A 24,106-nucleotide genomic window follows, 5' to 3' on the forward strand; every position below is an offset into this window, starting at 1 on the left:
AGAACACAACATGCAATGTCTTCCATACTGAACACCTAAATCAGCCTAACGTTCAACCTAACATCACCCCTGACCTAACTGAGTTTTACATAGGATTGCCAAATTCTGTAATGGAAGACAACAATTTCCAGATGCTCATCAGATAGTCTCTCCACTTGCCAGTTTCCTGCAACAAAACATTATCTTCTTATGGCCATCCATTGGGAGTGCAGCCCTGGAGTGGACAGTGGCTGGACAACAGGAACACTGACCTCTTATACTATGAAAAAATCCAAGAGAACAAGGTAAGTGTTTGAACAAACAGGATTTTTATTGCTTGCCCAAATCAGTCCCTCCTGTTCTTAAAGCCAAGACCAAGACCTGTTGCCCCACACCACAGCCACCAGCATCAAGAGTGGTACTTCAAGGCTGGGATGCCAAGCTGCCAGAACAGCCATGCACATAATGAACAGAAGGAAGGGAAACACCCTTACCACACCTAGGGGTGCAGGATGAGCTAAATACGAGTATCTCAGACCACACCTAGACTTCTGTGTCTAGGAGTGGGCCCCAGGAAAGACATCAATGTGATCCATATCTGCTGAGCAAGTTCAGCAGAAGGCCACAAAGAAAGTCATCCACACTCATGGAGCGACTGCTGTGTTGGCTAGACGTTCCCAGCAGAGATCTGGGCCAGCCCACAGCACAGCACCTCACCGCCCTGCCTCCTCAGAAGCCCAGGCTGACAGCCTCCCTTCCTGCTGCAACCTCCCACCTCCTCTGCCTTAGGGGAGAAAGTCCCCTTCTCTCCAGCCATCCCTGTCCCCGGGTACCACAGCCCCATACTGGCCACCGCACCTTCATTTAAACCTTCCTCCCCTCCGAACCTTCCTCAGCAGCGGTGCTAACTGCCTTTCCCCTCAGTTCGCCGATCCCAGGTGCAGACTGGCCCAGGTGAGGCGTGCGCGCCCACCAGTACCCAAGCAGGTAGGCGCTCCCTGAAGCGACAGAGGGACTGGCGCCAGGGCCATGGGAAGCCACGCCGGGCGACCAGTGGCCATGCTGCAGAACCCCCCACCCCCTCGGCCCCCGCTGCCCTGCCCCGCCTCCACGCACGAAAGCAAGCGGCCCCTTCCTCTCGCCCCGGGCGGCCGTTGGGCTGCAGCGGCGGCCCCGTGCGCGCGCGGCGGCCGTGGCCGTTGGGCCGTAGCGGCGGGCGGCGGCCGACCCCGCAGCGCAGAGCAGAGACGCGGCCACGCCGCTCGCCCCGCCGCCGCGCAGGCTCCTCCCCTCGCCCCGCACCGTAACCCAGGCCGACTGCGGCACCGTAAGGCGACTGGGTGGGCTGGGCCTCCCTCCGCGGCGCCGCCGGCACCTGCCGCCCCGCCCGCCGCTCCTGCGCCAGGCCGCCCAGGGCACCGAGTGCCGGTGGGGCGAGGCCGGGCGGCGGAGGCCCAGGCCGCCCAGCGGCGGGGCGGGCGCCCCTCGCTTTGTCTCCAGGAGCACCGGCCGCCGGGGCCGCTCACACGGATGCGATACCCGGTAAGCAGCAGCAGCCGCTGCCGCCTCCCGGTGCGGAGAGCTGGCGGGGTGCTGCCTCCCCGCCTCCATCCCGGCGCTTTGCGCCAATGGCCCCTGCGGGCAGAGGGAGAAAGAGGCGGTGCCGTGCCCGCCGTGCTGTGCGCTGCCCTTTCCCGGGGCCGGTGCGCCCTCCGTCAGCATCGCTGCCCAGCAGAACGTCCCCGGTGCGCGATCGCTCCCGGCCGCCGCCGGCCCGGTGCCAGGTGCGGCGATCCCAGGCCCCTCGGAACTCGCCCCGCTCCAGGCTGGGCGGAACTTTGTGTACGAACGGGCTGGGGCGGGCGAGGCGGAGAGGGGAGCGGCTGGCGGTGCGGGGATGCGGCTCGGGCATCGCGGTGAGCCTGGCAGCTCCCGGGTGTGCGGGACGGCGGGCGAAGCTGCTGGTTCCACTGCGCCCGCAGAAATAGGTGACGGGGGGGAGCGGAGTTCAGAACGCTGTCGTCTTTCAGAGAGAAATCAAACTGCTATCAGTACTCTGGTTTTAAATAATTTCCATATACGTGTGGAGGATTGTCATCGGAACAGAAAGTGCAAGAATGTAAAAAGAGAAGTTGTGTTCGTTGGGCATCTGTCACTCTTTCCTAAGCTATTTCTGCTCATGTGCCTCATTTTGTACCTCCCTCATGCTGATCTCTGTAGGAGCAAAGGTGTCCCTCTGAAGTACACCAAAGAACATAATTCACTTATCTCACACGTGGATGCAGTGTCCTGTTTCAGAAGGATGGCGAAAAGTATCTTCTAGGGGAATTCCTCTTGGTTTGGAATTCTTTTTATTTAATATGCATCTGATTCACAATGCTTGTCTGAGAAGTCATGGGCAGAAAAAAAAAAACGGCCTTTTGCTGATAATGGAAAGTGGTGAGATTAGGAGGTACTGGATGGACTGTGGTCCCCTGGGAGTTCATTCCTCAGGCAAAGACTGGTTTTGAGAAAGTTCTGTCTTCACAGAAGTGGATTTTCTCCTCATTGCAGGCTAAAGTGGTTGACTGTCAAAAGTGCATATTTGATAAATTGCCTTAGACCATGAGGTCCTACAAAATAGGATATGGACCCATGACTTCCTGAGATATTCCTAGGAGAATGGAGTCAAGGTTTGAGTTGCTGAGGCAATACATTGTGCTACTCTTAACAGCTGGTTTTTCTGATGTGCTAAATGCATTTCTGCCTGGTATATTGCATGTCTGGTTGCTGAAGATATGAATAGCTAAACCGAAGGCCAGTGTTGACAAGCCCAGAGTTTCATAGATCACAGGAGAGTGTAGGAAGCATTCTGTAGGTGCAAATTTCATAGTTACAGTTTTTTAATAGTATCTTAAGTGTCTGCAAGTGCAGGGGGGTTATTTTATAGTATTATGTTTAAAAATAGAATTCAGTGTCTTGATCAATCCTGCAATCATGTCTATTACTGATATTGCTATGGGGATACTGTGAAGGCATTTTTCTTAATGTGCATGAAGTATGCTCAAGATGAAGCCTTAAGGCATTTTCTGGAGTTTAATCACCAAGCTGAGGAAGAGTATAGCTCAAGGTGAGGGGTGTAATGAAATTTTCAGCTGCTGAGGGGATGACAAGGTGACTTATGCATGAAAATACTGAGTAAACGCTGTATAAAAATAAATATTTGGTCTCTGTTTGCCAGGCTTGTATGCATAGTGGGGTTTTTTTTCTGTCCTTGTCCGATTTCTGAGACTTTATTTCTGTATCAAAGGTTACATTTCCAGTTTCTGTTCTAAAACTTAGTTTGCTGTCTTGTAATTAAAGTCTTTGTCTATAGCATTTTAATAAGTATTTAACATTATATTGCCATGCCAGAAAACATATTTTCTGGTAATAGTTTCCATTATATATAGAAGTACCAATCCGTGAAAGAAAGCAATCTTGCTTGTACAGTTCCTGAATGATCCCTGTGTAGTGGCTTAGTACTGTTGTTGCACAGGCATCCCTTTTATAAAAATCCAGCATTTTCCATCTTACACAGATGATAATACCTCGTGGTAATGCTGTCAGTCAGGCACCTGCTCAGGCACAACCCGTTGCCTACCACTTCCTGCTGACAGCTCTAGATGACTCACAGTTCAGCACACAACGTATGGAATTGCGTTAGGGAAGCTGTGGGCTCACTACATAATCAATGCAGAAAATATCTTCCTCTTCTAGCATCTCTGAACTGCTGTCAGTTGGCCTTCAGAGATGTCTAGCTCTCTCCATTGATACGGAAAAGAGCTTGGATAGACTGCAAAGGTCATTGGGACTCATCCTGAAGGGAAAAGCAAATACTTTGGAAATAGGCTCAAAGGTAGTCTGTGCATAGCTTCACTGGATTTTTTGCCATCTGCTCATAGCAGGAGGCATCCTGAATCATCTAGGATAGAGCAGGAGGTCAAAGACTTCATTATGAAATCAACTGTGTTATAGTTATAACTGTCAACAAACTGTGTTATATATAACTGTGTTATCTTAATTTAAGCATCGTACTGCAGAAACATGCCAGATTAACTGGTAGTTATTTGTACTGGTTGACCACACTCCATCCTGTAGGTAGTATCACTATCAGTTTTTTACCTGTAGTTTGCTTACTTAGCTATTAGTGTACAAATTAGTCAGAATCCATTGAACTAATGCCCCAAGTTTTTTTTTTTTCTGTATTTAAGGCCACAAGACAAGCTTCCTTCTTTATAGGCAATTTAATAGTCTTTAGATGAACTGTGAATTTGTATGTCAGAAATGTCAATTAAATTTAATTCTCCTTTTTTTTTTGTCACCTATATTATGAACCGTAAGAAGACAGAATAGGAATTTGTCATCAGATAGAAACAGAAATTGGTTGTTGCGACCAGTCACTCACCGAATTAACAAATATCCATATTAGAGGTTATAGAGTCTGAAAGTGTTACAAAATTAACTAGCAAATCTTGCCAGAAAGATCATTACCTTTTATAGGAAGAACAGGAAGGTTCTTAACCCTTCTGTCCTAGTGGCACTTTGCCTGTTTCTCTCAGAGGCAGAGAAATCTGCCTGTGCAGAAAAATCTGTGAAACCTAAGGATTTGCAAGGAATCATGCTTTCTCTGTTTCTTGAAAGTCTATGAAGTGCTGATTTTAGTCTGTCATTTGTTTCCCTTAGCAACAAAACTTCTTGTCTTCATGGTGGTAGTTGGTTTTATCATATCAAATTACGTATTGCAGGTATGCCTTTTTTCAGTATTTCAGCTGAATTGTCAAAGAACAAATTATGTAACAACAATTATTTATTTTCTTTCTGCCCTCTTCTGGCTTAATGTGCCCTGGGACACTAATTTTGTTGGGGAATTTGTTGTGAGTTTCCTAAAGGAAGGAAACGGCACTGTTTTTCTACACCACATCTAGAACATCCTTTTAGTGGGTCACTGGAAAGATGCTGTTCTGTGTTGCATAAGTATATTTCAGTGACTGCCTGAGAAGGCTATTGCTTGTAATCCAAGACATTCTAACATTGATGATACTTTATCCATTATGTTAAAAATGCTTTTCTACTGGAACTGAATTGTGTTACTAAAAAAGGGAAAGGGAGGGACTGTGTTTTGTTTTGACACAAGAAACTGCAAAAGAAAAACTGTCAGCAGTTCACAGATGCGTGTTTCAATGTTCAATATTTCTGGCCTGTTTCTCAACTATCTTAACAGTGAGTAATATCTTTGTAGACAGAGCATATAAATAAATCTAGTAGTGAATCATCACCTGTGTATACAGCTCAAATGCACAGGGTTATGTTGTAGTAGCATGGACATACTAGATCTTGATTTCAAAATAGTCTGTATAAAAATGAATGAGATGTAAGTAGCTATGTTAACTAACTACAGTCATCCAAATATTTGCAGAACAATTTAAAAAGTCTTCCAATAATTGTTTTAACATTTTTAACTGTGGGAAAACAGACCCTTGTGTCACCCACATTTTCTTTAGATGAAAATAAAACTCAATTTTGTGATATAAAATACAGCAATGAGTGGTGTAACCATACAGGCAAGACTTGGGTTTGGCAGATCTGTGCAGGGAGCATCTACTCTGCACACAATTTCTCCCTTACAGTACCCAAGGAGGTGAAGATGCTACTGTCCGTATGCCTCTGGCACAGTCTGCAGAGAAGAGAGACCTCTAGACAGTGTGCTGGGAGGTGGGTGGGACTGGTCCTTCAGTAAGTGAAAAAGAGGATGTAACCTTGACTCGCTTGGAGGAGAGATGATTGTATAGCTCAGCAGCTTCCTCTGACAGCTAGTGGAGCCTGGGAGGAGGTCTTGGTGATGCTATTTAAGTGGATCCATGGAGCTAGGGGTCAGTGTTAAATTATGAACCATTACCGAGACAGGCTTCTCTAGAGCCAAGCTTGGTAGCTCCTACTATGAAGAGCAACTTCTCCAATGAAAGATGTGGTGTTCTCAGCAAGTGGCTCCTTGTGGTGCTTCTTTTCATTGAAAAGCCCTTCTGTTGTTTTTGGTTGCCTGGGTTTTTATGTGCACAAGAGAATGATCTTGTCATGATGTTCAGTGTTTTGTTGTGGTTTTGGTTTTTGGTTTTGTTTGTTTTGTTTTTGTTTTTTTTTCCAGAAGGGACTACTTACTATACTAGCTGAATGGCTTGCTGTAACAGTGAACAGTTGTTTCAAAAAACATGCTGACAGATGAGCATGCTGTTTCTTTTTAGGAAGAACCAACAGAAGGCAGTTTGCCATTTAGGCTGTTTTTTAGCATATTTTATATCAAACCCAGGTGTCTATATAAATGATTTAGCGCTGTGCCAATACCTGGCCTGGCATTTCAAAAAGAGCTGAATGAATTAGATGCCTGTGTTTCTAACCTATTTTTCACCAAATTCACTTGGAACATCCACTTCAAAATAAGGATATCTGCACCATAGGTGACTTCTTAGCATGAAATGGTCATTTATGTTCCTTTGGCAATCACTGGATGTGCCCTATTTCAAATTTGTTGAGACAATTTAGTTCCATTGTGGGTGTTTTTTGCACTTGCTAATTTGGCTGTTTTAGTGAGGACTCTCTGGACCTCTATGGTTTGAAATGTGTCTTTATTCTAGGATTCTATAGTCATCGCATGCCACAGTGTAGTAAAACAGAGTATTTCTGGTTTAACTTCTTATTACAGTATTAAAGTAAGCTTTTTTATCATGCAGAAAGCACTCTCAAGAGTAGTTTCTAAAAAGTGGAACTATGCCACATTTTAGCTCTTATATTAGCAAATATTTCTAGATATACTGTAAAAGTCTTGATCCCAATGAACTCCAGTGAATGATTTTGATGGGAACCACATCTGGGCTTTACATTCCACCAAAATATTAAAAAAAAAGGATGAGTATTTCTGAAATAACTCGCTATTAAAAATATGCAAAATAAAAAATAAAAATATCATTGCTAACGCCCCAAGTCTCTGTTATTTTTAACAGAACCTAAGCTTTGAATGAAAAAAAATGCTTTGGAAAATTTTACCAGTGATGTCTTTGATGCAGCTTTTTAGTAAGACCAATAGTCATAATATTGACAAATGTTACTGACAGCAGTGAAGGCAGTGTGTTATGACTAATTCCTGTGGAATTTAAAAATATTTTACAAAGAAGAAACTAATGTTTCAAAGTAACTAATAACATTAGCTACTTTGAAACATTGTTACAAAGTGGAAACTAATGGAATACTTATTGAAGTTGGGCAGTTATTTGCTTATAAATCTGAAAAGCTCATTCAAGATTTAAAAACCTCTTCTGAAGAACTGAAGAAGGAAAAGCAGCCTCAAGTACCTCTCTCTGGGGTACCACCAGGCACTGTGTGCATCCTTTGGCAGAACTTGGTCCTGCCTGGCCTCATTGTCTTCGCTGGTACAGTCAGCTCACGTAGTCAGGTTATATTGGTGAAGGGCATATCGTACTAAATGACATTTCAGAGTCCGTCATTGGAATGCATGGAGACTGGTACAAGTTCTTTCTGCCCAGATGGTGAGCTGGCTTCACACAAGGCATTGCAACGCCAAACTGTGTAACTTAAATAGTTCATACTGCACTTGAGCAAATAAGCCTTGCTGTGCAGCCATGTGTACCACCTTTTGCCGTCACAGAGCACAATTACATAGCTTGCAGACTTCTCTGGGTCATGCCTCTGTGGCTCTGAGCGCAGGCAAAGGGGCTTTTGTTTGTCCACATCCATCCATCCTGGCTATTGTTTGAAACGTGCCAGTGTGGAACATAATATGAGGGCATTGGAGAATTTGTGATGAATTGTGATATTATACCTCTCAGAAAAACAAGAGTTTGCATATGCATTCTCCTGATCTTTTCCTACCACCTCTGTCTTGTCAGCCTACTTTTGAGGTACTTGATATGTCTTGATGTACTTATTCTATCTTCATGTACTACTATTTGCATATACTCTCTGCGTTTCACTTCCCTGGTACTTGGTACCATGCTTGTTAGCCCAAACAGAGAGAATGACTTTCAGTGCCATTTAAAACACTGATTTTCTCAGCCACAGAAAACAAATTGAGGGCCTTTGACTTAATAACGCTGGATTTTACAATGGATTAACACATAGTATAATGAGCTGGATCACATAGGAAAACAAGTGGGTTTTGAGGAGGAAATGAGATTTGGTGAAGAGTGCTGCTACAAGGGAAGTTTCTTAACTATTGAATGAATGTTAAATTCTTATATTCTGACTCTCAGAAAATCTATCATTAGAAAAATCTTGGTTCGCATGCTAAATGTCCAGAAATTTCTTCTTAATCAAACATTCCCTAAGTCCATCTCAGGTAGTTGTAGTGTGTGAAATTGTAAAGCAGAAAAATGAATATATACTCTTAAAATTTAGAGCACTTTACACTCTAATATTAGATTGAGACAGCTCCCAGCTAGCATTGCTACTTCTCCCCTGTGGATGGAGTTGGAGTGTAGTTCACGGTATTAGCATAACTATTTTGTATCTGTGAATATAATTAATTTCAGTTACACTGAGAGATTTGATATTTCAATTTCTCTTTGCTCTTGTAGAGTGAAAAATGGCTGTATTTCCATAAGACAAAGAGTCACTCATCAGGACTGGGCAATTATTGTTAGGTGCTGCACAAATTTCTAGGGTGCATTTTCAAAGCCAGCGCATATCAATGTGCCCCTCGGAAGGGGGCTCTCTGTTTTGCTGCCTTCATGTTCTGCCACCTCCCTTGCATTCTGAGTTTGAGAAGGAAGTAATTGATTTTAAAAGTCTATTTGATTTTAATTTGGGTCAGCTACAACTTGTCACTGGTGTCAACAAAGTGGACATGCAAGGAAGTGTGGAGAGAACGAGAGGAGCCCTTTGGCAGTATGATGGTCTTCGACCAGCTGAAGGTGGTTGTAAAGCTGCGCCGTGAGGAACATTATGCACAGAGGCATTCCTGGGAGCTGACAGACATGCCTGTGGTGGTGGCTTTAGTAAAGCTTAACTTTCTGCATTTTAATTATGTATAATTCTGGCCAGTGTGTCCACGTGTTAAGGATAGTATATTGGAGTGCAGTCATAAGACAGCCCATGTTCTTTATAGGTTGTTTGTTTTTTTTTCAAATTACGCTGCCACCTGTAATAGCTAATATATTTGAGTCTTATTTGACATTTTTGTAAAAGTGATACAAGCGCATCCTAGTATTTCTTCTTTATTTACAGTGTCTGTTTTTCAGTGTGTTACTGAAACCAAATTTAAAAAGTCAGTTTCCTCTTTTATTTGTAGCAATTTGCTTGCACTGTGGCTTGACTTGTGCTCTCTGCAGAGCTTTTTATCCTTTCAAAGCTCTGACACAATTTTGAGGAAGTTTGAGTTTCTGCTGTTACCAGATGTCTCCACTTTAAAATACCTGCTGTTACACTTTTTTTTTCTTATTATTAATGCTTCTTTAGGCTAAAAAAATCACTGAAATAACCTCTGTTTATAACTTTAATATACTTAGAGACCACCAAGATGAGAAATGTTTGCAAGTAAAGGATTCTATGATGTCTCCCTGTGCCAGCTCCAAAGAGATTTTGGCTGGAGGATATCATAGGCTTCTTTAACAAAGACTTTTTTGGGAATACTGGCCCAAAAAAAACCAAACAAAATCAAAACACCAATTAGTGGCTTTTGTGTTTCCCAGTTGCTGCAGTAACATTTTTCTACTTGCCTACCAGCTAGGAGGAAAGGTCTTCAAGGTGTGGTAATAGTTGAAAGAAGCATATGATCCATGTCCTCTGTCCTCCACAGGTAAGTGTCTCAAGAGCATTCCCTTAAATGTTCATCTCCTCACTAGGTTTTGGAGAAAGTCCATAAGGGAGAAAGTATTGAAAAGCAGTTTTCTTGCTCAAAAGCTGCTGGAATAGGGAACTGAATAGAAATACATTTCTATACCCTTTACTTTTGAACAATATTTTCTTTGCTAAATTGAATGATTGGAATATTTTGCAGTTTTTCATACTAGGATGCATACTTTAGACCTAAACCAGCCTTCTGTTCAGCTATTGTAGATCTCCCAGTTCCTTCTAGGGCAAATAAAAAAAAAAAGTCCACAAGTGATGGATAAGTGAATGAATAATTGGCTTTAAAATACATACTTTTTAGATCTTACTTTTTTTTTTTTAATGGTTATTCCTGAGCCACACAGAGCATATGAATGCAAAGTCTCTCACTGAAGATTTTATTTCTGCTTAGAATATGAGCTGCAGGGACAGAAGATTAACATGAGCCTTGCACTGGCCAAGCTTTTAGCCCTCTCCTTTCAGAGTCTACCACATCTACAGTGGTCCAGCTGAAGAAGGGTTTCAGGTGGACCTAGCCATGAGGCAGTATGTTTCTTGGCGTAGGCTAAAGCAAAAGTATTTTGTTATTGTGGTCCGATGAGGCCTTTCTATAGTTTGTGAATAGGCAGTGAATAGGTTCTCCTGCCAAGCTGATCATTTGTGCCAGAGCTTCATGTATATAAAATTAAATTGTTTAGAGAACTGTTTTCATTAGCACCACAACCACAACTAATGTTGATGTCTTGGATGTATAAGCCATGCTTCATTTTTCTTGTCACAAATTGTGCAAACATTTTTAATACCTTAATTTCAAAACAGAAGGTCTTGAAATTGAATTCACAGACCTGTGACATGCCTGATGATGGGAATAAAAATCTTGAAAGTGAAAAACATGAGTATAAAGTCAAGCAAGAATACATTAATTGAGATTGAGAGGTCACATGTAAAAATGGAGTAAGACTGATTTAATAAGGTGGAATGAGTATACCAGTAAGAGCTTTTACAAGTAAACCAGAATGATTCTGGTTATTTTAAAGAAAGTGTATTACTTAAACAAATTTAATGTCTCCTGTAATACTTGCACTAATGGTTGAAATTGGTCTAATAATCTAATAAATACTGTTAGTTTCTGAGAAAAAAAATGAGGAAGACCCAAATACAGAAATCAATACTTGAGAAATGCAGCCAGCTAAAAACACTTTAGTGTTTTCTCTAACCCAGAATCCTCTGGCCTCTAGAGAGAGGTGTGCTGAGAAAATATCTTTGCTGAACCCACTCTTTATGCTTTTACAAAAGCAGAAAGCGTATTTGTTGCAATATATAAAGCGCCTTCGACATTCAGGATCAAATCTGTTTAGGTATAGTTCACAGAAGTGAAAAAACACATTAGGAGCTTCATTATCATATTTCAAATGCAATTTAAATAATTTCTTTCCCTTTCAAGGTTGAGGTCTTTGTTATTCTTTTCTTGTTGTTGATGACCACAACATGTATTTGTCTTTACCTGTTCTGAGCTATTCAAGGAGCAGTTACTATCAGTTGACTCATCAGAGTTCATTGTATTTTGAGTGTTGTTGAAGTCAGCAAGCTGTGCAAATGGAACACATGGTGCTTGAAGTATTTTTCTCTGCTTTATATTACTGATATGAGTTTGTGTGCTAAGTTTTATTTTTAATTATAGGCTTAGTGGAAAAAAACATGCCAGATTCACACTGTTGATAAATATATTTGTCAAAACATATGCTCAAGGGAGAACAGATTCTGTGATTAGTTTTTGAACTTTTGAGTTTGTCACTTAATGCTTGAAAGTTGGGATTTTTTTCAGTTGCTGTCAAAATCGTAAAAATAAGTTGTTATATTGTGTTTGAATCCACTGTAATAACATTAGAACAGCTCAGCTAGTCCACAACTGTCCTGTAAGCCCACACGCATTCCTATTTTAAATTCTAGATGCTTGCTAAATTTCAGATTATTGTTAAATATGTAAGTGCTCTGATACCAAAGTAATGAGTGGGTGCAAGCATGCAAATTTACGTGACATTTGAATGTATTTCTTTCTAATCTGAATGGCTTGTCTTATTTTTTCCAGCACACGACCACAATCAATGTATCTATGTTCAAGTTCCCCTTGGGCTGATAAACCCTGAGACAGCTGGCTGCAAGTACTGAGGGCTGTATTGGTACTGCCCTTTGCAGTCAGATGGAGACTTTGGAGGAAAAGAGCCATCTTCTTGGTTTGCAGACAGAGAACAACATGGAACAACCATTCACTGTCAGCTCATTGGTATGTATGACAAAGGAATGCTCTAATGGCTGAGCAGCCTCACTTTCTAGCAGGAAACAGTTCCAGAGATCTGCTTGCGGTGTCGGCTGTCAGCTACAGGGGTCTTTTCCTGCACGCTGCCAGTTCCTCCCACATTCTGCCTGATGGTTTTGTTGGAATTTATTTTATTTCTATATATGTAGTTTATGGGGTTTTAGCCTGTTTTAGTGATCAGATTTTTGAGAAGTGAAGTGAACATTTGCAATAGAAAGAGTAAGAACTTTCATCAAAGTAAGAGGAAAAAACTTGCAGTAGCCAATTATTTAGCCACTTAACAGGAAGGTAATGATTATAATAAGCAGCTATGCTGCTTCTTCAGTACAGTTAATTCTAACTTTTTGGGCTTTAACTGCCTCGTTTGAAACTAGAAATGAATATTTGAAATGAACTGTTGACTGAGCAGGGAAACTTACTGCTCTTTGTTAGCAGTCATACTCTATACATTATGTAACAGGAGACTGAATATTCAGGCCCTCCACCAAATTATTTCACTAATATAAGGCAGAACCTTATAGAATTTCATGTGTGCAGCATTCTAAAGAGGATATGCTTTGTGTTGCCTTTGATCATTTCTACAGGGATTTACTTAATTCTGTCTTAATATTTTTTCTAGGATTTTTTGTAGTTTGAAGATTTGAGGAGGGGGATAAGATCACTTTTTGTTTGTAATTACAATCACAATTTTTTTACAATTGAGAAACATGTTAGAATGTTTTCAACTATGGCTAGCGGTGGGGAAACTAATGCCTATTTTGAGAAAAAACCTGAAAATTTCCCTTGAGTTTCTTGAGTGAGATCACTTACTGAAAGTGAAACATAATATCTGATTCTCTTTGCTAATATCTCTGTTCTTTTTCAGAAAAAGCTGGTAGCTATTCCTGACCATACAGACATCTCTGTGACCCCAGAAGAGAGAGTACGTGCCTTAAGCAAACTTGGCAGCAATATCACAATCAATGAAGATATCACTCCACGTCGTTACTTTAGATCTGGAGTAGAGATGGAGCGAATGGCATCAGTATATATGGAGGAGGGAAATCTGGAGAATGCTTTTGTTTTTTATAATAAGTTCATAACGTAAGAAAACATTTTTAGTCACTACAGCTTATAATTCTTAGTAAACTGAAATGAAGAGTTGCAGTGAAAACAGGGTACCTCTATAGAGTAGGAGAAAAATGTTTACTATTTTCTTGCAGAATAGCTTTGTTCTTTTGAAATCTTTAACCACGGTCTTTGTTGTAATTTCATCTAGACTGTCAGTATCGTAGCCCTATTCATCTATTAACTGCCAGGCGTGAGCTAACCTAATGTACAGAGGTTTAAGTTTACTGTACCAGGCTATACTATGAGCACTGTTTCCCACAGATTATTCTGTATCTATCATCATGTTGGTTAAATAGCAACTTGGCTTAAAAAGCAATATTTAAATAAGGTTTCTGAGTCTTTACTATTTAAGCCCTATGAGTATCTGGAGATCTTAAAGATGGTAGCATTGCACAGCACTTAAAGAACATGAAAAAAAGGCTTTTTGCCCCTTTACTTTTCTTCCACAAAAGGGTTAAGCGTAATTTGTTGGTTTTTTACAGGAGTAAATACAAAATCCACAATATATGTTCATTGTATGATGATTCTTCCTGCCTCCATCCCCAAGAAATCCAAACAACTTTCATTACAACTCTCAAAATAACCAGTTGAAAAATATATTAGTGGCAGATTTTTAACTCCCTACTTTTGCTGGCGGCTGCACTGGTTTGATTTGTTACTTCTGAAAAGGTTTTTTGTTATATGCATATTTTAAAATTTTCATAACAGGAAACCTACCCTTATTTTCAGCATACTCTGAAAACCAGACCAAATCTTTCTTATTCCACTTAATTTTAAATGTATGTATCTCTATAAAAAGAGTCTGGAGGTGAATATTGCACAAATTGCTGAAAAAATTATAGCACCTGTATATTCCATACTCTTTGCAGCTGACTGTTGCTATAATTCAGATGTCTGAGTAGGTTTATAATACTGCAGTTAGCTGTGCATCTTGGCCTGGTAAAAATAAATGCATTAATGGTAGTCGGTGCTGCATTCTGGACTTCCTATTTAAGATTCAGCATTTCAGCTAAGGACAGATAAAGACAACAGAAATAGGATTTAATAACACTGGCTAGGGTGAAGGGTGCTTTTGTGGGCTATTTTTAGGTTCTGGCTGCTAGTTAGTCTTTTTTTTTTTTTTAAGCCAACCACTACTAATGAAAACCAAAATTTAATCAGATGTAGAAAATGATCTCCTGCCATTACTCTGTGTCCCATACAAGTCTATACAAGAATTTAAGTGTTACTTTAAACAAATATGTATAAACCTGCTCCAAGTCATCTGGAATTCGGTGTTTAACATTTATGTGAGTGCTTTTTCTGCCAGCATAAAAGCTAATGTGGATATTCCTCTGGATCATGAGGTGAACACATGCGTATTTAATTTTCTAGGTTGTTTGTAGAAAAGCTGCCCAGTCACCGAGACTATCACCAATGTGCAGTACCAGAAAAACAAGATATTATTAAGGTAGGGTTATGATTTCCTGGCCTTTAAGAAATGTTTCCCCCAGAATCTCTCTGTTTTGTCCTAGTACTCCTTTTCCCTCAGTGCATGCATAGCCCATGGCACCCACCACAGCTTGAATTTCTGATGCCTTTCTCCACTAGTCATTAATCTTTTATTTTGGTTTAATCATTTATCATTACTGGAAATTAAATTATTGTTCGGAAAGGTAAACAAGAACGGTCTCTGAATTAGTTGGTAGATTGTTGGAAACTCAGGTACCTCTATTTCTGAAGGTTCACGTGTTAAAAATACACTAATTAAACAGTACTTAGAGTTTGATTCTTGTCCCAGTTATGTGAGTGGCTAATGGTCCAAACTGACTATCACAGAGAGAAAGAGAGATGTGTGGCATTACTGGTGTCTGTGCAGTATTTGCTTACCCTGCTAAATAATCAAAGTATATTTTTGCTGTCTTTATTACGAATATGTATTTACTTAGTTTTTATCAGATTTTTTTTCCCCTCCACTTGTATACAAAATAGTTTTAGTTGTTTTTGTTGGTTTTTTTTTTTCCCCCTCCCCTAAAAGAGAAGTTTCAAATACAGCCTTATGCTGAGGTTAAAACATCTGGAATTGCCCAGTGAGAATTGTTAGAATAAGTGTAAGCGTCTCCTGCTTCATGCTACCATATTTGCATGCTTTCTCTACTGTTAAAGCTGAATCATGGTATTTTCAAAGCCAAAATGCTCCATGCCAAATTTTTGAGTGTGGCCACAATCTAGGAAAACATCCCTGTTGAGAAAGGGCATCTAACATGTTTCTGCCTATGGCACTCAGTAGGATTAAGCACACTCAGTGGGATTAAGCACCTGGTGTCTTTCCCTCCTTTGCCTACAGCCTCTAAATTGTTTTGTAGTAGCGTCTGCATCAGTAGGAATCGTTGGGCATTGCTTTTGTTTTACAAAGCAAAATTGTTTTGTCTGCTGGGGCTGTCACAGGAAGCTACATGTGTAGCTGTCTCTGCAAATAAACATTTTTTTTTCCCCACCTGGAAATGGACATATTCAGTCATATTTCTGTCCAGGGAGTCACAGAGAAAAATGTGATGATCCTACCGGAAACATGGAAAGTTGGACTTAGCTTTTTAAATAAATTATACCTACAACAAAAATGTTAGTGATCACATGCTTATTAAATAAAACAGAGATAACAGATTGCTAGAAAAAGGACTAATCTTTCCTTGAGATAAGAAGTAGTCATGTCTCACCTTTCACTGACATAAACTAAGATAGCATTATTGAAATCAATGAACTATAGAAGTCCCATAAGCTGATGATTTAGTGTATATTTCTTCTTTTGTTTCCTGAGAGAAAAGCAGTAATTTTTTCTATTTGGTATTTTTTAACATTTGTATTACAGCTGAGTTTGTTTTTCAGGTGGTTCTTTAAAAAAGTGAAAAGTAAACTTACTTAATCTTTCTCCCTTATCTCACCCCAAAGAAATTGAAGGAGGTTGCATTTCCACGGACAGATGAATTGAAGAGAGATCTTTTAAAAAAATATAACTTAGAATATCAAGAATATATGCAGAGCAAAGTAAGTTTTATATGGTTATTAAATCTTTGTTGTATTAATATTTTTCTGTCATATAAAAATTAGTCAGTAAAATGCCAGTTCTACAAGAACCTAATCATTCATGGGCTGCTTAGAATGACTTTTCACTTCTCGGAATCTAATCAGTCGGTCATTCAAAAATACATAATGCAAGTGTATGCTTGGAAATAAATGTGCTGTGATATTTACTTAATAACTGTCTACAAATATCTGAGTAGGTCTTTGGTACACTCTGATTCTGTTTTATAAAGAGGATACTGTTGATACACTTACATGAGTATGTGGAAAAGATACTTTGTCTCTGAATGTGCTCAAGTTTGAATTCATCCTGTTTGAGACTGTAAATATTTGCATCTTGTGTATTGAAGTAACTGAAAAAAAGGATCTGTAGTTTTAAGAACTTATCTTGGAAAAAGCATTTGAGAAAAAGCATCTTTTTCTTTCCTCCCCTAAAAAATTGACCTAGGGAATTGTGGACAAAGGAAAAAACAAAACCAAAGCAAACCCCAAAATGCAAAACACCACATCCCATATTCCTGTCACCGATTTGTTTGAGGATTGCTTTCCTGTTCTATTTTGTTTGCGACATTTTGTGACATTTAAGAAATGACTTTGTGATAGTTTTTTATGTTATTGACTTTATTATAATGGGTGAATGAGGCAAGTGCTATCACTACTGAAGTAAAACAGACCACCACAGGTATGCAAGTTGGAAGCTTTGTCTTAGGAGTTCCTTCCTGTATTTTTTTCCATATCGTAATATTTTGGGGATATAGTTATATTTGCCAGTTCAGCAAACAGGTTCCAAAAGACTTAATTTTTAATGACAGGATTTGATGGTTTTATTAAGCAACTAGATTGCGTCTTTCCCTTCTTTTTTTTTTTTTTGCAGCTTTTTTTTGTGTTCTGAGAATGTCACTATTTTGCATATGTTTCAGAACAAACGTAAAACTGAATTTCTGAAGAAACTAGAGCATCAAAAGCTAATAGATGCAGAGAAGAAACGAATCGCACATATGCGGCAACAGCAGCTTGAATCAGAACAGTTTCAATTCTTTGAGGATCAACTTAAGAAGCAAGAACTAGCTCGAGATCAGAAAATCAAAGAGAGCATGGTTATGTCTGAACAGATAGATGGAAGTATGCTATCTTGTATTTCTATACCGCAGAACAGTTCCTTATCTGCTGCACTGCTTGAGAAAAAAGAGAGGAGTGGCACATCTGGCTGCACTGGACATTCACCCCCAGTAAACCAGGTCTTAAAGCCAGTGGCTACTTTAAGTGCTGTTCAGAGTAAGTGCAGAGATTATATTTTTTCTTTTTTGTTTTATCTGCCTCTTTGCTGCTTGTAGCAGTCCACATATTGCATATGCATATATATTTATTCACCATGAGGATGTCCATAGTGAAGTAGGCATGAGCAGGTTGTTGTACACACAACAGTTTGAAATAGTTTCTTCGTTTTCAGATGAGTTTAGCTGCACAGCTTCGTGTTTTCCGGTTGAGTACCAATAGATGGATCTAGAGATTGAGCCTTAGTGTTCCTGTGGAATGAAGTCTGAATCTTGCTGTTGACTTGAAGGGAACAGAAGCAGAACCTGCAATGGTTTGCCCTGGAAAGTCCTAGCCTGGGAAATGGCGTTCAGCTCAATGTCACCTCAGGGGCAGGCTAGTGAATGTATCTTATAGGCTGGTGACCTCAATTTAGGGTGAAGTGTTTGTGCTGTAGATTTATTCTCTTTAGAAATCTCTGATGTGGTAAGTATCATTCTTTCACTTTTAATAATTTCCTTTAACTGTGTATATTTCCTAATTTTAGAGAACTTCCCTGTGTAAGCTGCAAATGCCTTTTTATCTCTCTCTCCTTTTTTTGTTTGTTTGGGGTTTTTTTTTGGTTTTTGTTAGCTCAATTGGCCGAAGCACTCAGAGGCGTCATTTTGCCCAGGGATCTCTGCCACAAATTTCTGCTGCTAGCGGAGGCAAATACCGTAAGAGGAATAGAGACATGTGGAATTCTCTGTGGAAAACTGGTACAGTTTAACACTCACTTTTGTATGGGGAAAGGCATATTTGATAGTGCTGTATTTTCCTGTAATGTATCTATTTCAGAGCACAAGCAGGTTTAAACAATTAACCTTTAATGTAATTAACTTCATATTATAACCTGAGTGGTCACTTCAGCAGTGTGGGCTTGCCTTATTGGGGAAACAGTTGATCAAAGTTACACTGCTGTCATTATAAAATGTAGCAAGTTTTTCAGCATGCTGTACAATACAGGCTTTTTCGAGTACTTTCTCTGGCATTCATCTAAGGTAAGTGAGGTTTAGTTACAGGACAATGAAATATAAAGACTGTTAGAATCTACTGGAGTCATCAAATTCATAATGGCACAACAAAAAAGAAGAAGAAAATCCCCCTATCAAGCTGTAGAACATCTGATTTTTCAGGCTGTTTTTTTCCTTTGACCTAGATAACATTTAACATCCTTTCAGAGCCAGGAAAGATGTCATGGCTGATGCTGGCATACACTTGGACATTATCTTTAAAATTCTTTGTATTTTAATTGTATAAAGAAAAAGAATAGCAAGAGTAGTGATGTTCCAAGTTTCAAATAAAATAATAATAGTATTCTCAAACTTCTTTTTTTCATACTTTTAATTTTTTTTTTAAAGACATCCTTTTCACACTGGTCTCTGTGAACATTTCAATCCAACAATCGCATGTTGTTACTAATACTTCCCTATATGTTCTGATGATAAAAAGCTAAGGTATATTTTCAGGTGCAGCAAGTCAGTATAGCTGCACTGAAATCAGTGGAGCTGTACTGCTTCGTTTTAGCTGATAGGCCAACATCTTTCAGATTCTGATTTAGCATTTATTCATTAGTTCATTTTTTCCACTCTAAATCAATGGTTTTTTTACAGACACATAATGAATTTACTATTACCCATGTAATAGTGCCAAAGCAATCTGCAGGACCAGACTACTGTGACATGGAGAACGTGGAAGAATTATTTGGTATTCAGGATCAGTATGATCTCCTCACTTTGGGTTGGATTCATGTGCGTATGACTCATAGATTCTGGATTTTTCTGTATCAGGTCTGCATACTATGTGAAAGAAACCCCTGAAATTGCAATCTAAAGAAATAACTGGAATAATCCATATTAATTTGCTCTCTTAATACTGACTGTAGTGGTGTAAAAGAGCACTAATGTTCTCCACACATGAGTATTTCTTAACAAAATTGAGGCATCCTGTTGACACAATGGGCCTGCTTTTGCCAGTGCAACTTTTGTTTATATCAGTTTAGGGGTATTTTTTTTACTTTTTAATGCCATTTATTTTTCTACTTTATTTGAAATTTGGGGGGGATGGCATTGTGTTGTTTAAACTTTATATTAATTTCACTCTTAGGGATTTTGGACCATGAAGTGATTTCCTTTTGTCTTGTGCTTCTTCATTCCACCTTTTCCCCCCATGATCAGAAAATTGCTTGTGCATCTAGTTGTGAATGTGCCTCCGTAAACCTCATCCTGAAAAGGCACCCCAACAATATGGAATCTGGGTTAATAGGAACTTAAGAAACCAACCTGGGAAAGTACTGACCCTATCACTTGTTACAAACTATTTTTTCTTCTTGAATGTGTGTCGACCTTGATTTGTAAGAAATATTTCGTGATGTTGAGTTTTCCCTTTCTTTTTGTAGACACATCCAACACAAACGGCATTCTTATCCAGTGTTGATCTTCATACTCATTGTTCTTATCAGCTAATGTTGCCAGAGGCCATTGCAATTGTTTGTTCACCAAAGCATAATGAGTGAGTTCTGATTTTTCTAAGTAATATTTAGATATTTTCCCTTGCTCCTTATCTTAAAATTTGATCAAATGCAAACAGCACATCAGCTAGGATGAAGGGCAGGAATATTGTATTGTGACTTTGTTTTAGTTGTCTAAGTTGTTTAGACTTGCATTCCAGTCAGTCTCTATGCACAGTATTAACTCTGGCTTGTCTCTCCTCCTCCCTCCCAGCTCCATGTTTTAGATTTTATTTATTTTTATACTCTGTTCAACCAAGTAGTAATAGTAGGAGCTGTTCTTCTGGACACCTCATTGCCAGTGCCCTACCACAGATCTATCTTCATTCTGTCTGATGAAGGAAGTGGAGGGGTTAGGCAAATTTCTCTAGGATGATATGAAAATTGCAGTTTGGGGAGTAGAGGGATAAAGATCACTTTTTTTGATAATAAGGTCTTACTTTTGTATTTCATAAAATACAAACAATAAGTATCTGGAAAAACCTGGAACTGTGTAACAATTAATGTGATGGTTTATAATGGAACAGGTTGCCCAGGGAGGGTGTGAAGTCTACATCCTTGGAGATATTCAAAACCTGACTGGACATGGTCCTGGGCAACCTGCTTAAGGTGATTCTGTTGTAGCAGGGGGGTTGGACTAAACAATCTTCAGAGGTTCCTTCCAACCTCAATTTTGTGATGCTGCTTTGTTATGCTTGGAGTTTCAAGGCCTCAGGGCTAACTAACTCTGTTGTTTAGACTGTGCATCAGCCTTTCTTTCTGGCCTTCTGCCCCTGTAGATGACTCCTATGAATCCCATTCTGGTTGCCTAAGTTCCTAAATGGGCCATTCAGATATCAGAGCTGTAACTATAGATTGAGTGGGAAGTGCACAAGCACTAGGCTTTGTAACCCAGTGCACGTCTGCATGCCTTTTCAAATCTCTGGTCTTTCAAGCTTCTTTCATAGTTTATGCTGATACCCTGTAACCAACTCTAACCCATTACTTCTATCTGTAACATTTATTAATCAGGTGCTGTCCTGTAGTTATTGGGTATTAATGTTCTTTATAGAAGGATGGGTTTTCTAACGTTTTGTTTAATAGTCAGTGTTAGGTCATGCATATGCAACAATGTGTTTTCTAGTAATTTTTATTACTTGATTACCTAAAAGAGTGGGAAGGATGCGTATTCTCACTAGTCATTTACACAGCTAGCTTAAAGGCTGTTCTCTAAGTAAGTTGCCCCTCTGGAGTTCAGTGAGTCAAATGCAATCTAAACACCTTTCTGGTTTGTTCCTGCATGAACTAGCCTTGACTCTTTGTAGCCTAACCTGCCTAATGTGACTAGCACCAGTACTGTGGTCTCTTTCTCCCCTTCCCCTAATCATCTCTTTCTTTACAGGAATACAGCTCCCCTTGATTTCAAATATCTTAACAATCCAACTTAGCCTTAGCTCCTGTGTACCAAAGATCACTGAGTACCATTCTGTTGTCCTTCTGTTAAACTAAGCAATTTGTACGTGAAACTTTGGCCTTGTATTATGGGGACAGTATGTAACAGGAGTTTCATCTTTTGCTTTGCAGCACTGGCATCTTCAGACTTACTAATGCTGGCATGGTAGAAGTTTCTGCTTGTAAAAAGAAGGGATTCCATCCGCATACAAAAGACCCTAGGTTATTTAATGTAAGTATATAATCCAACGTGTTTTTGGCTGTTCAAATTCTTGCCTGTGGTTCTGCTGCAAGCAAAAATTACATGTGTTTCAGATTAGGTTTCTTTGTATTTTTCCCCCATTTTAATAATTGACTACCTTTACTTCACTGACTGACATAGACATCAGGAGTCCACTTAACAGTAAATAGCAGCCGTGAGATGTGTGATACACATACATAGCCATTCAAATGGTGGGTAACCAGAGGCAGTTACCATCAGTCACAACTTTTACCTGCTTTCAGAAGCCACAGTTTCAAATGGGTGTTATTCCTGAGCTCTTTAGTTTTTAAAGGTTCAGACTGGGGATACTCAGTTCATCTCCCCAGCTGTGGTGTCCCAGCAGCTAAAAAGTACAGCTATGAGTAGATTAAGCCTTATTTCCTTGCCCAAAATTTTCCCTGGGTTTCTTGTAACCTTTTCTCAGTAACTACCATATCTTTTGATGTTTTAATACCACAGTATGCTATATGTATGGCTGAACAGTACAGTCATTCAGAATTATCAGAAATGTCTCCAAAGTCTGGAAGACAACATTCTTTACCTTTGAATAATTGAGAAAATATATACATATATATATAGATATATAGATATATATTTTTTAACATTGGGATCATTTCAAATACAGAGCATCTCATATAGCTGAAATAAAATGACTGAATGCAGATAAGTAATGCTGAAAGGCATTGGAAATTACTTCTTTGTTGTAGGACTCTCAGAATGTCAGTATGACTCCTCAAAAAGAGAACAGGTTTGGGTTCTTTGTTTTGTTTTGTTCTGTTCTTTTGTTGCTGACTGTAGGGATAATGAGAAGGTAGTCCAACTCTGAAAACTTTTAAGACTTTTATTCCAGATGGGCTCTTTTCAGTGGTCCTTTACAGACTTAGTTAATCAATGAAGTCACTGGCCACTTCAGTTCATTTATAAACATTAGACATAGTGCTGGTACCGCATGTCAAACTCAAATATTCTTTCAGGTACAATCCCCAGAACACACTGATCTTCCAAAAAAAAAACAAAAAAAAAACCAGTAAGATCATAGCCTCATATCCTGGAGGAAAAATATCAGAGTTGATGATGCAGGAAGCTTCGTGAAACAGGACTAGTACAATCCTAATCTGTTTTTGTCTGGTGTGGTAAAAACTCTTCTCCACAGACCCAAAACAAGCTGTTACTTAGTCACGACTGTGTCTAAAGACACAGTCTAGTTTTGAGTGCTTAAAAAAAAAAAATCCATAATGTGGGCAGACACATCTGAAGCTACTGCAGGAAGAGAACAGAGTTCATGCTTTCCTTGCTGCTGTTCCCCATGCACCTGTTCTAATGCAGCACACAGCACCTTCCTTCTCCATTTCAGGTCTCCCATGCTGTGATACATAAAGGATAGCACAGACCTATAATCTGTTTCACAGGCTAAGCACTAAACAATATCCTCCTTAGAAATTTATTTCTGATTGCATGTTGTTGTCCTTGCTTTAGTCAGCAGTCTATATCTGTGATGATCAGGTTTGCCTGTGAACAGGCACGGTGACAAGTACAATCAAAACTGGATAGATAGGGATAGTATTAAGCAGGCAGAGAAAATAAAAAGGAAACAATAGCCTACATATGCTATCTTACTGAAACTGATTTCTGTGAGTAATGGGTTGACTTCTTCTGCAGCCATGTACCCATGTGGTCGGGAAAGACATAAAGATAATTGTGCTGGATCTGAGGTGATACGGATGGATGACAGCGATGTTACTATACAAACAGCCAAAAGAGAAACATGGATTCCTGTTTTTTCCTACATTTTCAGAAATGACTTTTATATTTATACATTTTAGATTGAATGGTTTGATATTTATTGCTTTAGTCTGTTTTGGAGTTATTTTGTTGCTCTGTCAAGATGGAGTTCAGTGGCATTACCCCTGAATCTGTAAACAAATTTCACCTATAAAACACAACAATAAAATTAACTTCAAACAACAGTAACTGCGCTAAAATAAGTAATGTTTCTTTTGTCCCTTATTGGCATTAATTGCTTACTGAGAATAGCGTATTTTTAAGAGTAGTTGGCTTTTTGTGACTTCCAGCTATGTACATCTCTTCACTGCTTCAGTGAATTTACATTACATGTTGTAGAGGCAAATACATCAGTTTGGGTGATTTTTTTTTTTTTTTTTTTTTCCTTCTCATCCTTTTCCCCTTTCCATCCTTGTATAGCTCAAGTTTCAGCTAAGTTATTAAGCAGAAAACACAAGTCCTTTACCTGAGAGCTGACCCTCATCACATCTTGGAATAGCAGAGA

General features: G+C 39.4%; 2 protein-coding genes across 4 annotated transcripts in view; one reads left to right on the forward strand and one right to left on the reverse strand.

Annotated features, from left to right (window-relative positions):
• The window catches only part of LOC104473828 (putative lysosomal acid lipase/cholesteryl ester hydrolase), a 177,955-nt gene that overhangs the window by 22,117 nt on the left and 131,732 nt on the right, over positions 1-24,106 (reverse strand). The window lies entirely within an intron of this gene.
• On the forward strand, positions 1,438-23,786 carry STAMBPL1 (STAM binding protein like 1). Of its 3 annotated transcripts, none has more exons than XM_086752123.1 (12): positions 1,438-1,521; positions 11,927-12,121; positions 13,020-13,237; positions 14,639-14,714; positions 16,193-16,288; positions 17,245-17,599; positions 18,212-18,336; positions 19,231-19,368; positions 20,016-20,128; positions 21,690-21,789; positions 22,527-22,567; positions 23,479-23,786. In XM_086752123.1, exons 2-12 carry the CDS (start codon positions 12,038-12,040, stop codon positions 23,507-23,509), a joined length of 1,377 nt encoding a protein of 458 aa, XP_086608249.1. In that variant the 5' UTR covers positions 1,438-1,521; positions 11,927-12,037; the 3' UTR covers positions 23,510-23,786. The 3 variants fall into 3 exon arrangements, with proteins under 3 accessions (XP_086608249.1, XP_086608251.1, XP_086608250.1); XM_086752125.1 differs by having other exon boundaries at positions 17,476-17,599; XM_086752124.1 differs by lacking the exon at positions 22,527-22,567.

The sequence above is a fragment of the Chlamydotis macqueenii genome, chromosome 7, assembly GCF_036417535.1.
Source record: "Chlamydotis macqueenii isolate bChlMac1 chromosome 7, bChlMac1.mat, whole genome shotgun sequence".
NCBI lineage: Eukaryota > Metazoa > Chordata > Aves > Otidiformes > Otididae > Chlamydotis > Chlamydotis macqueenii.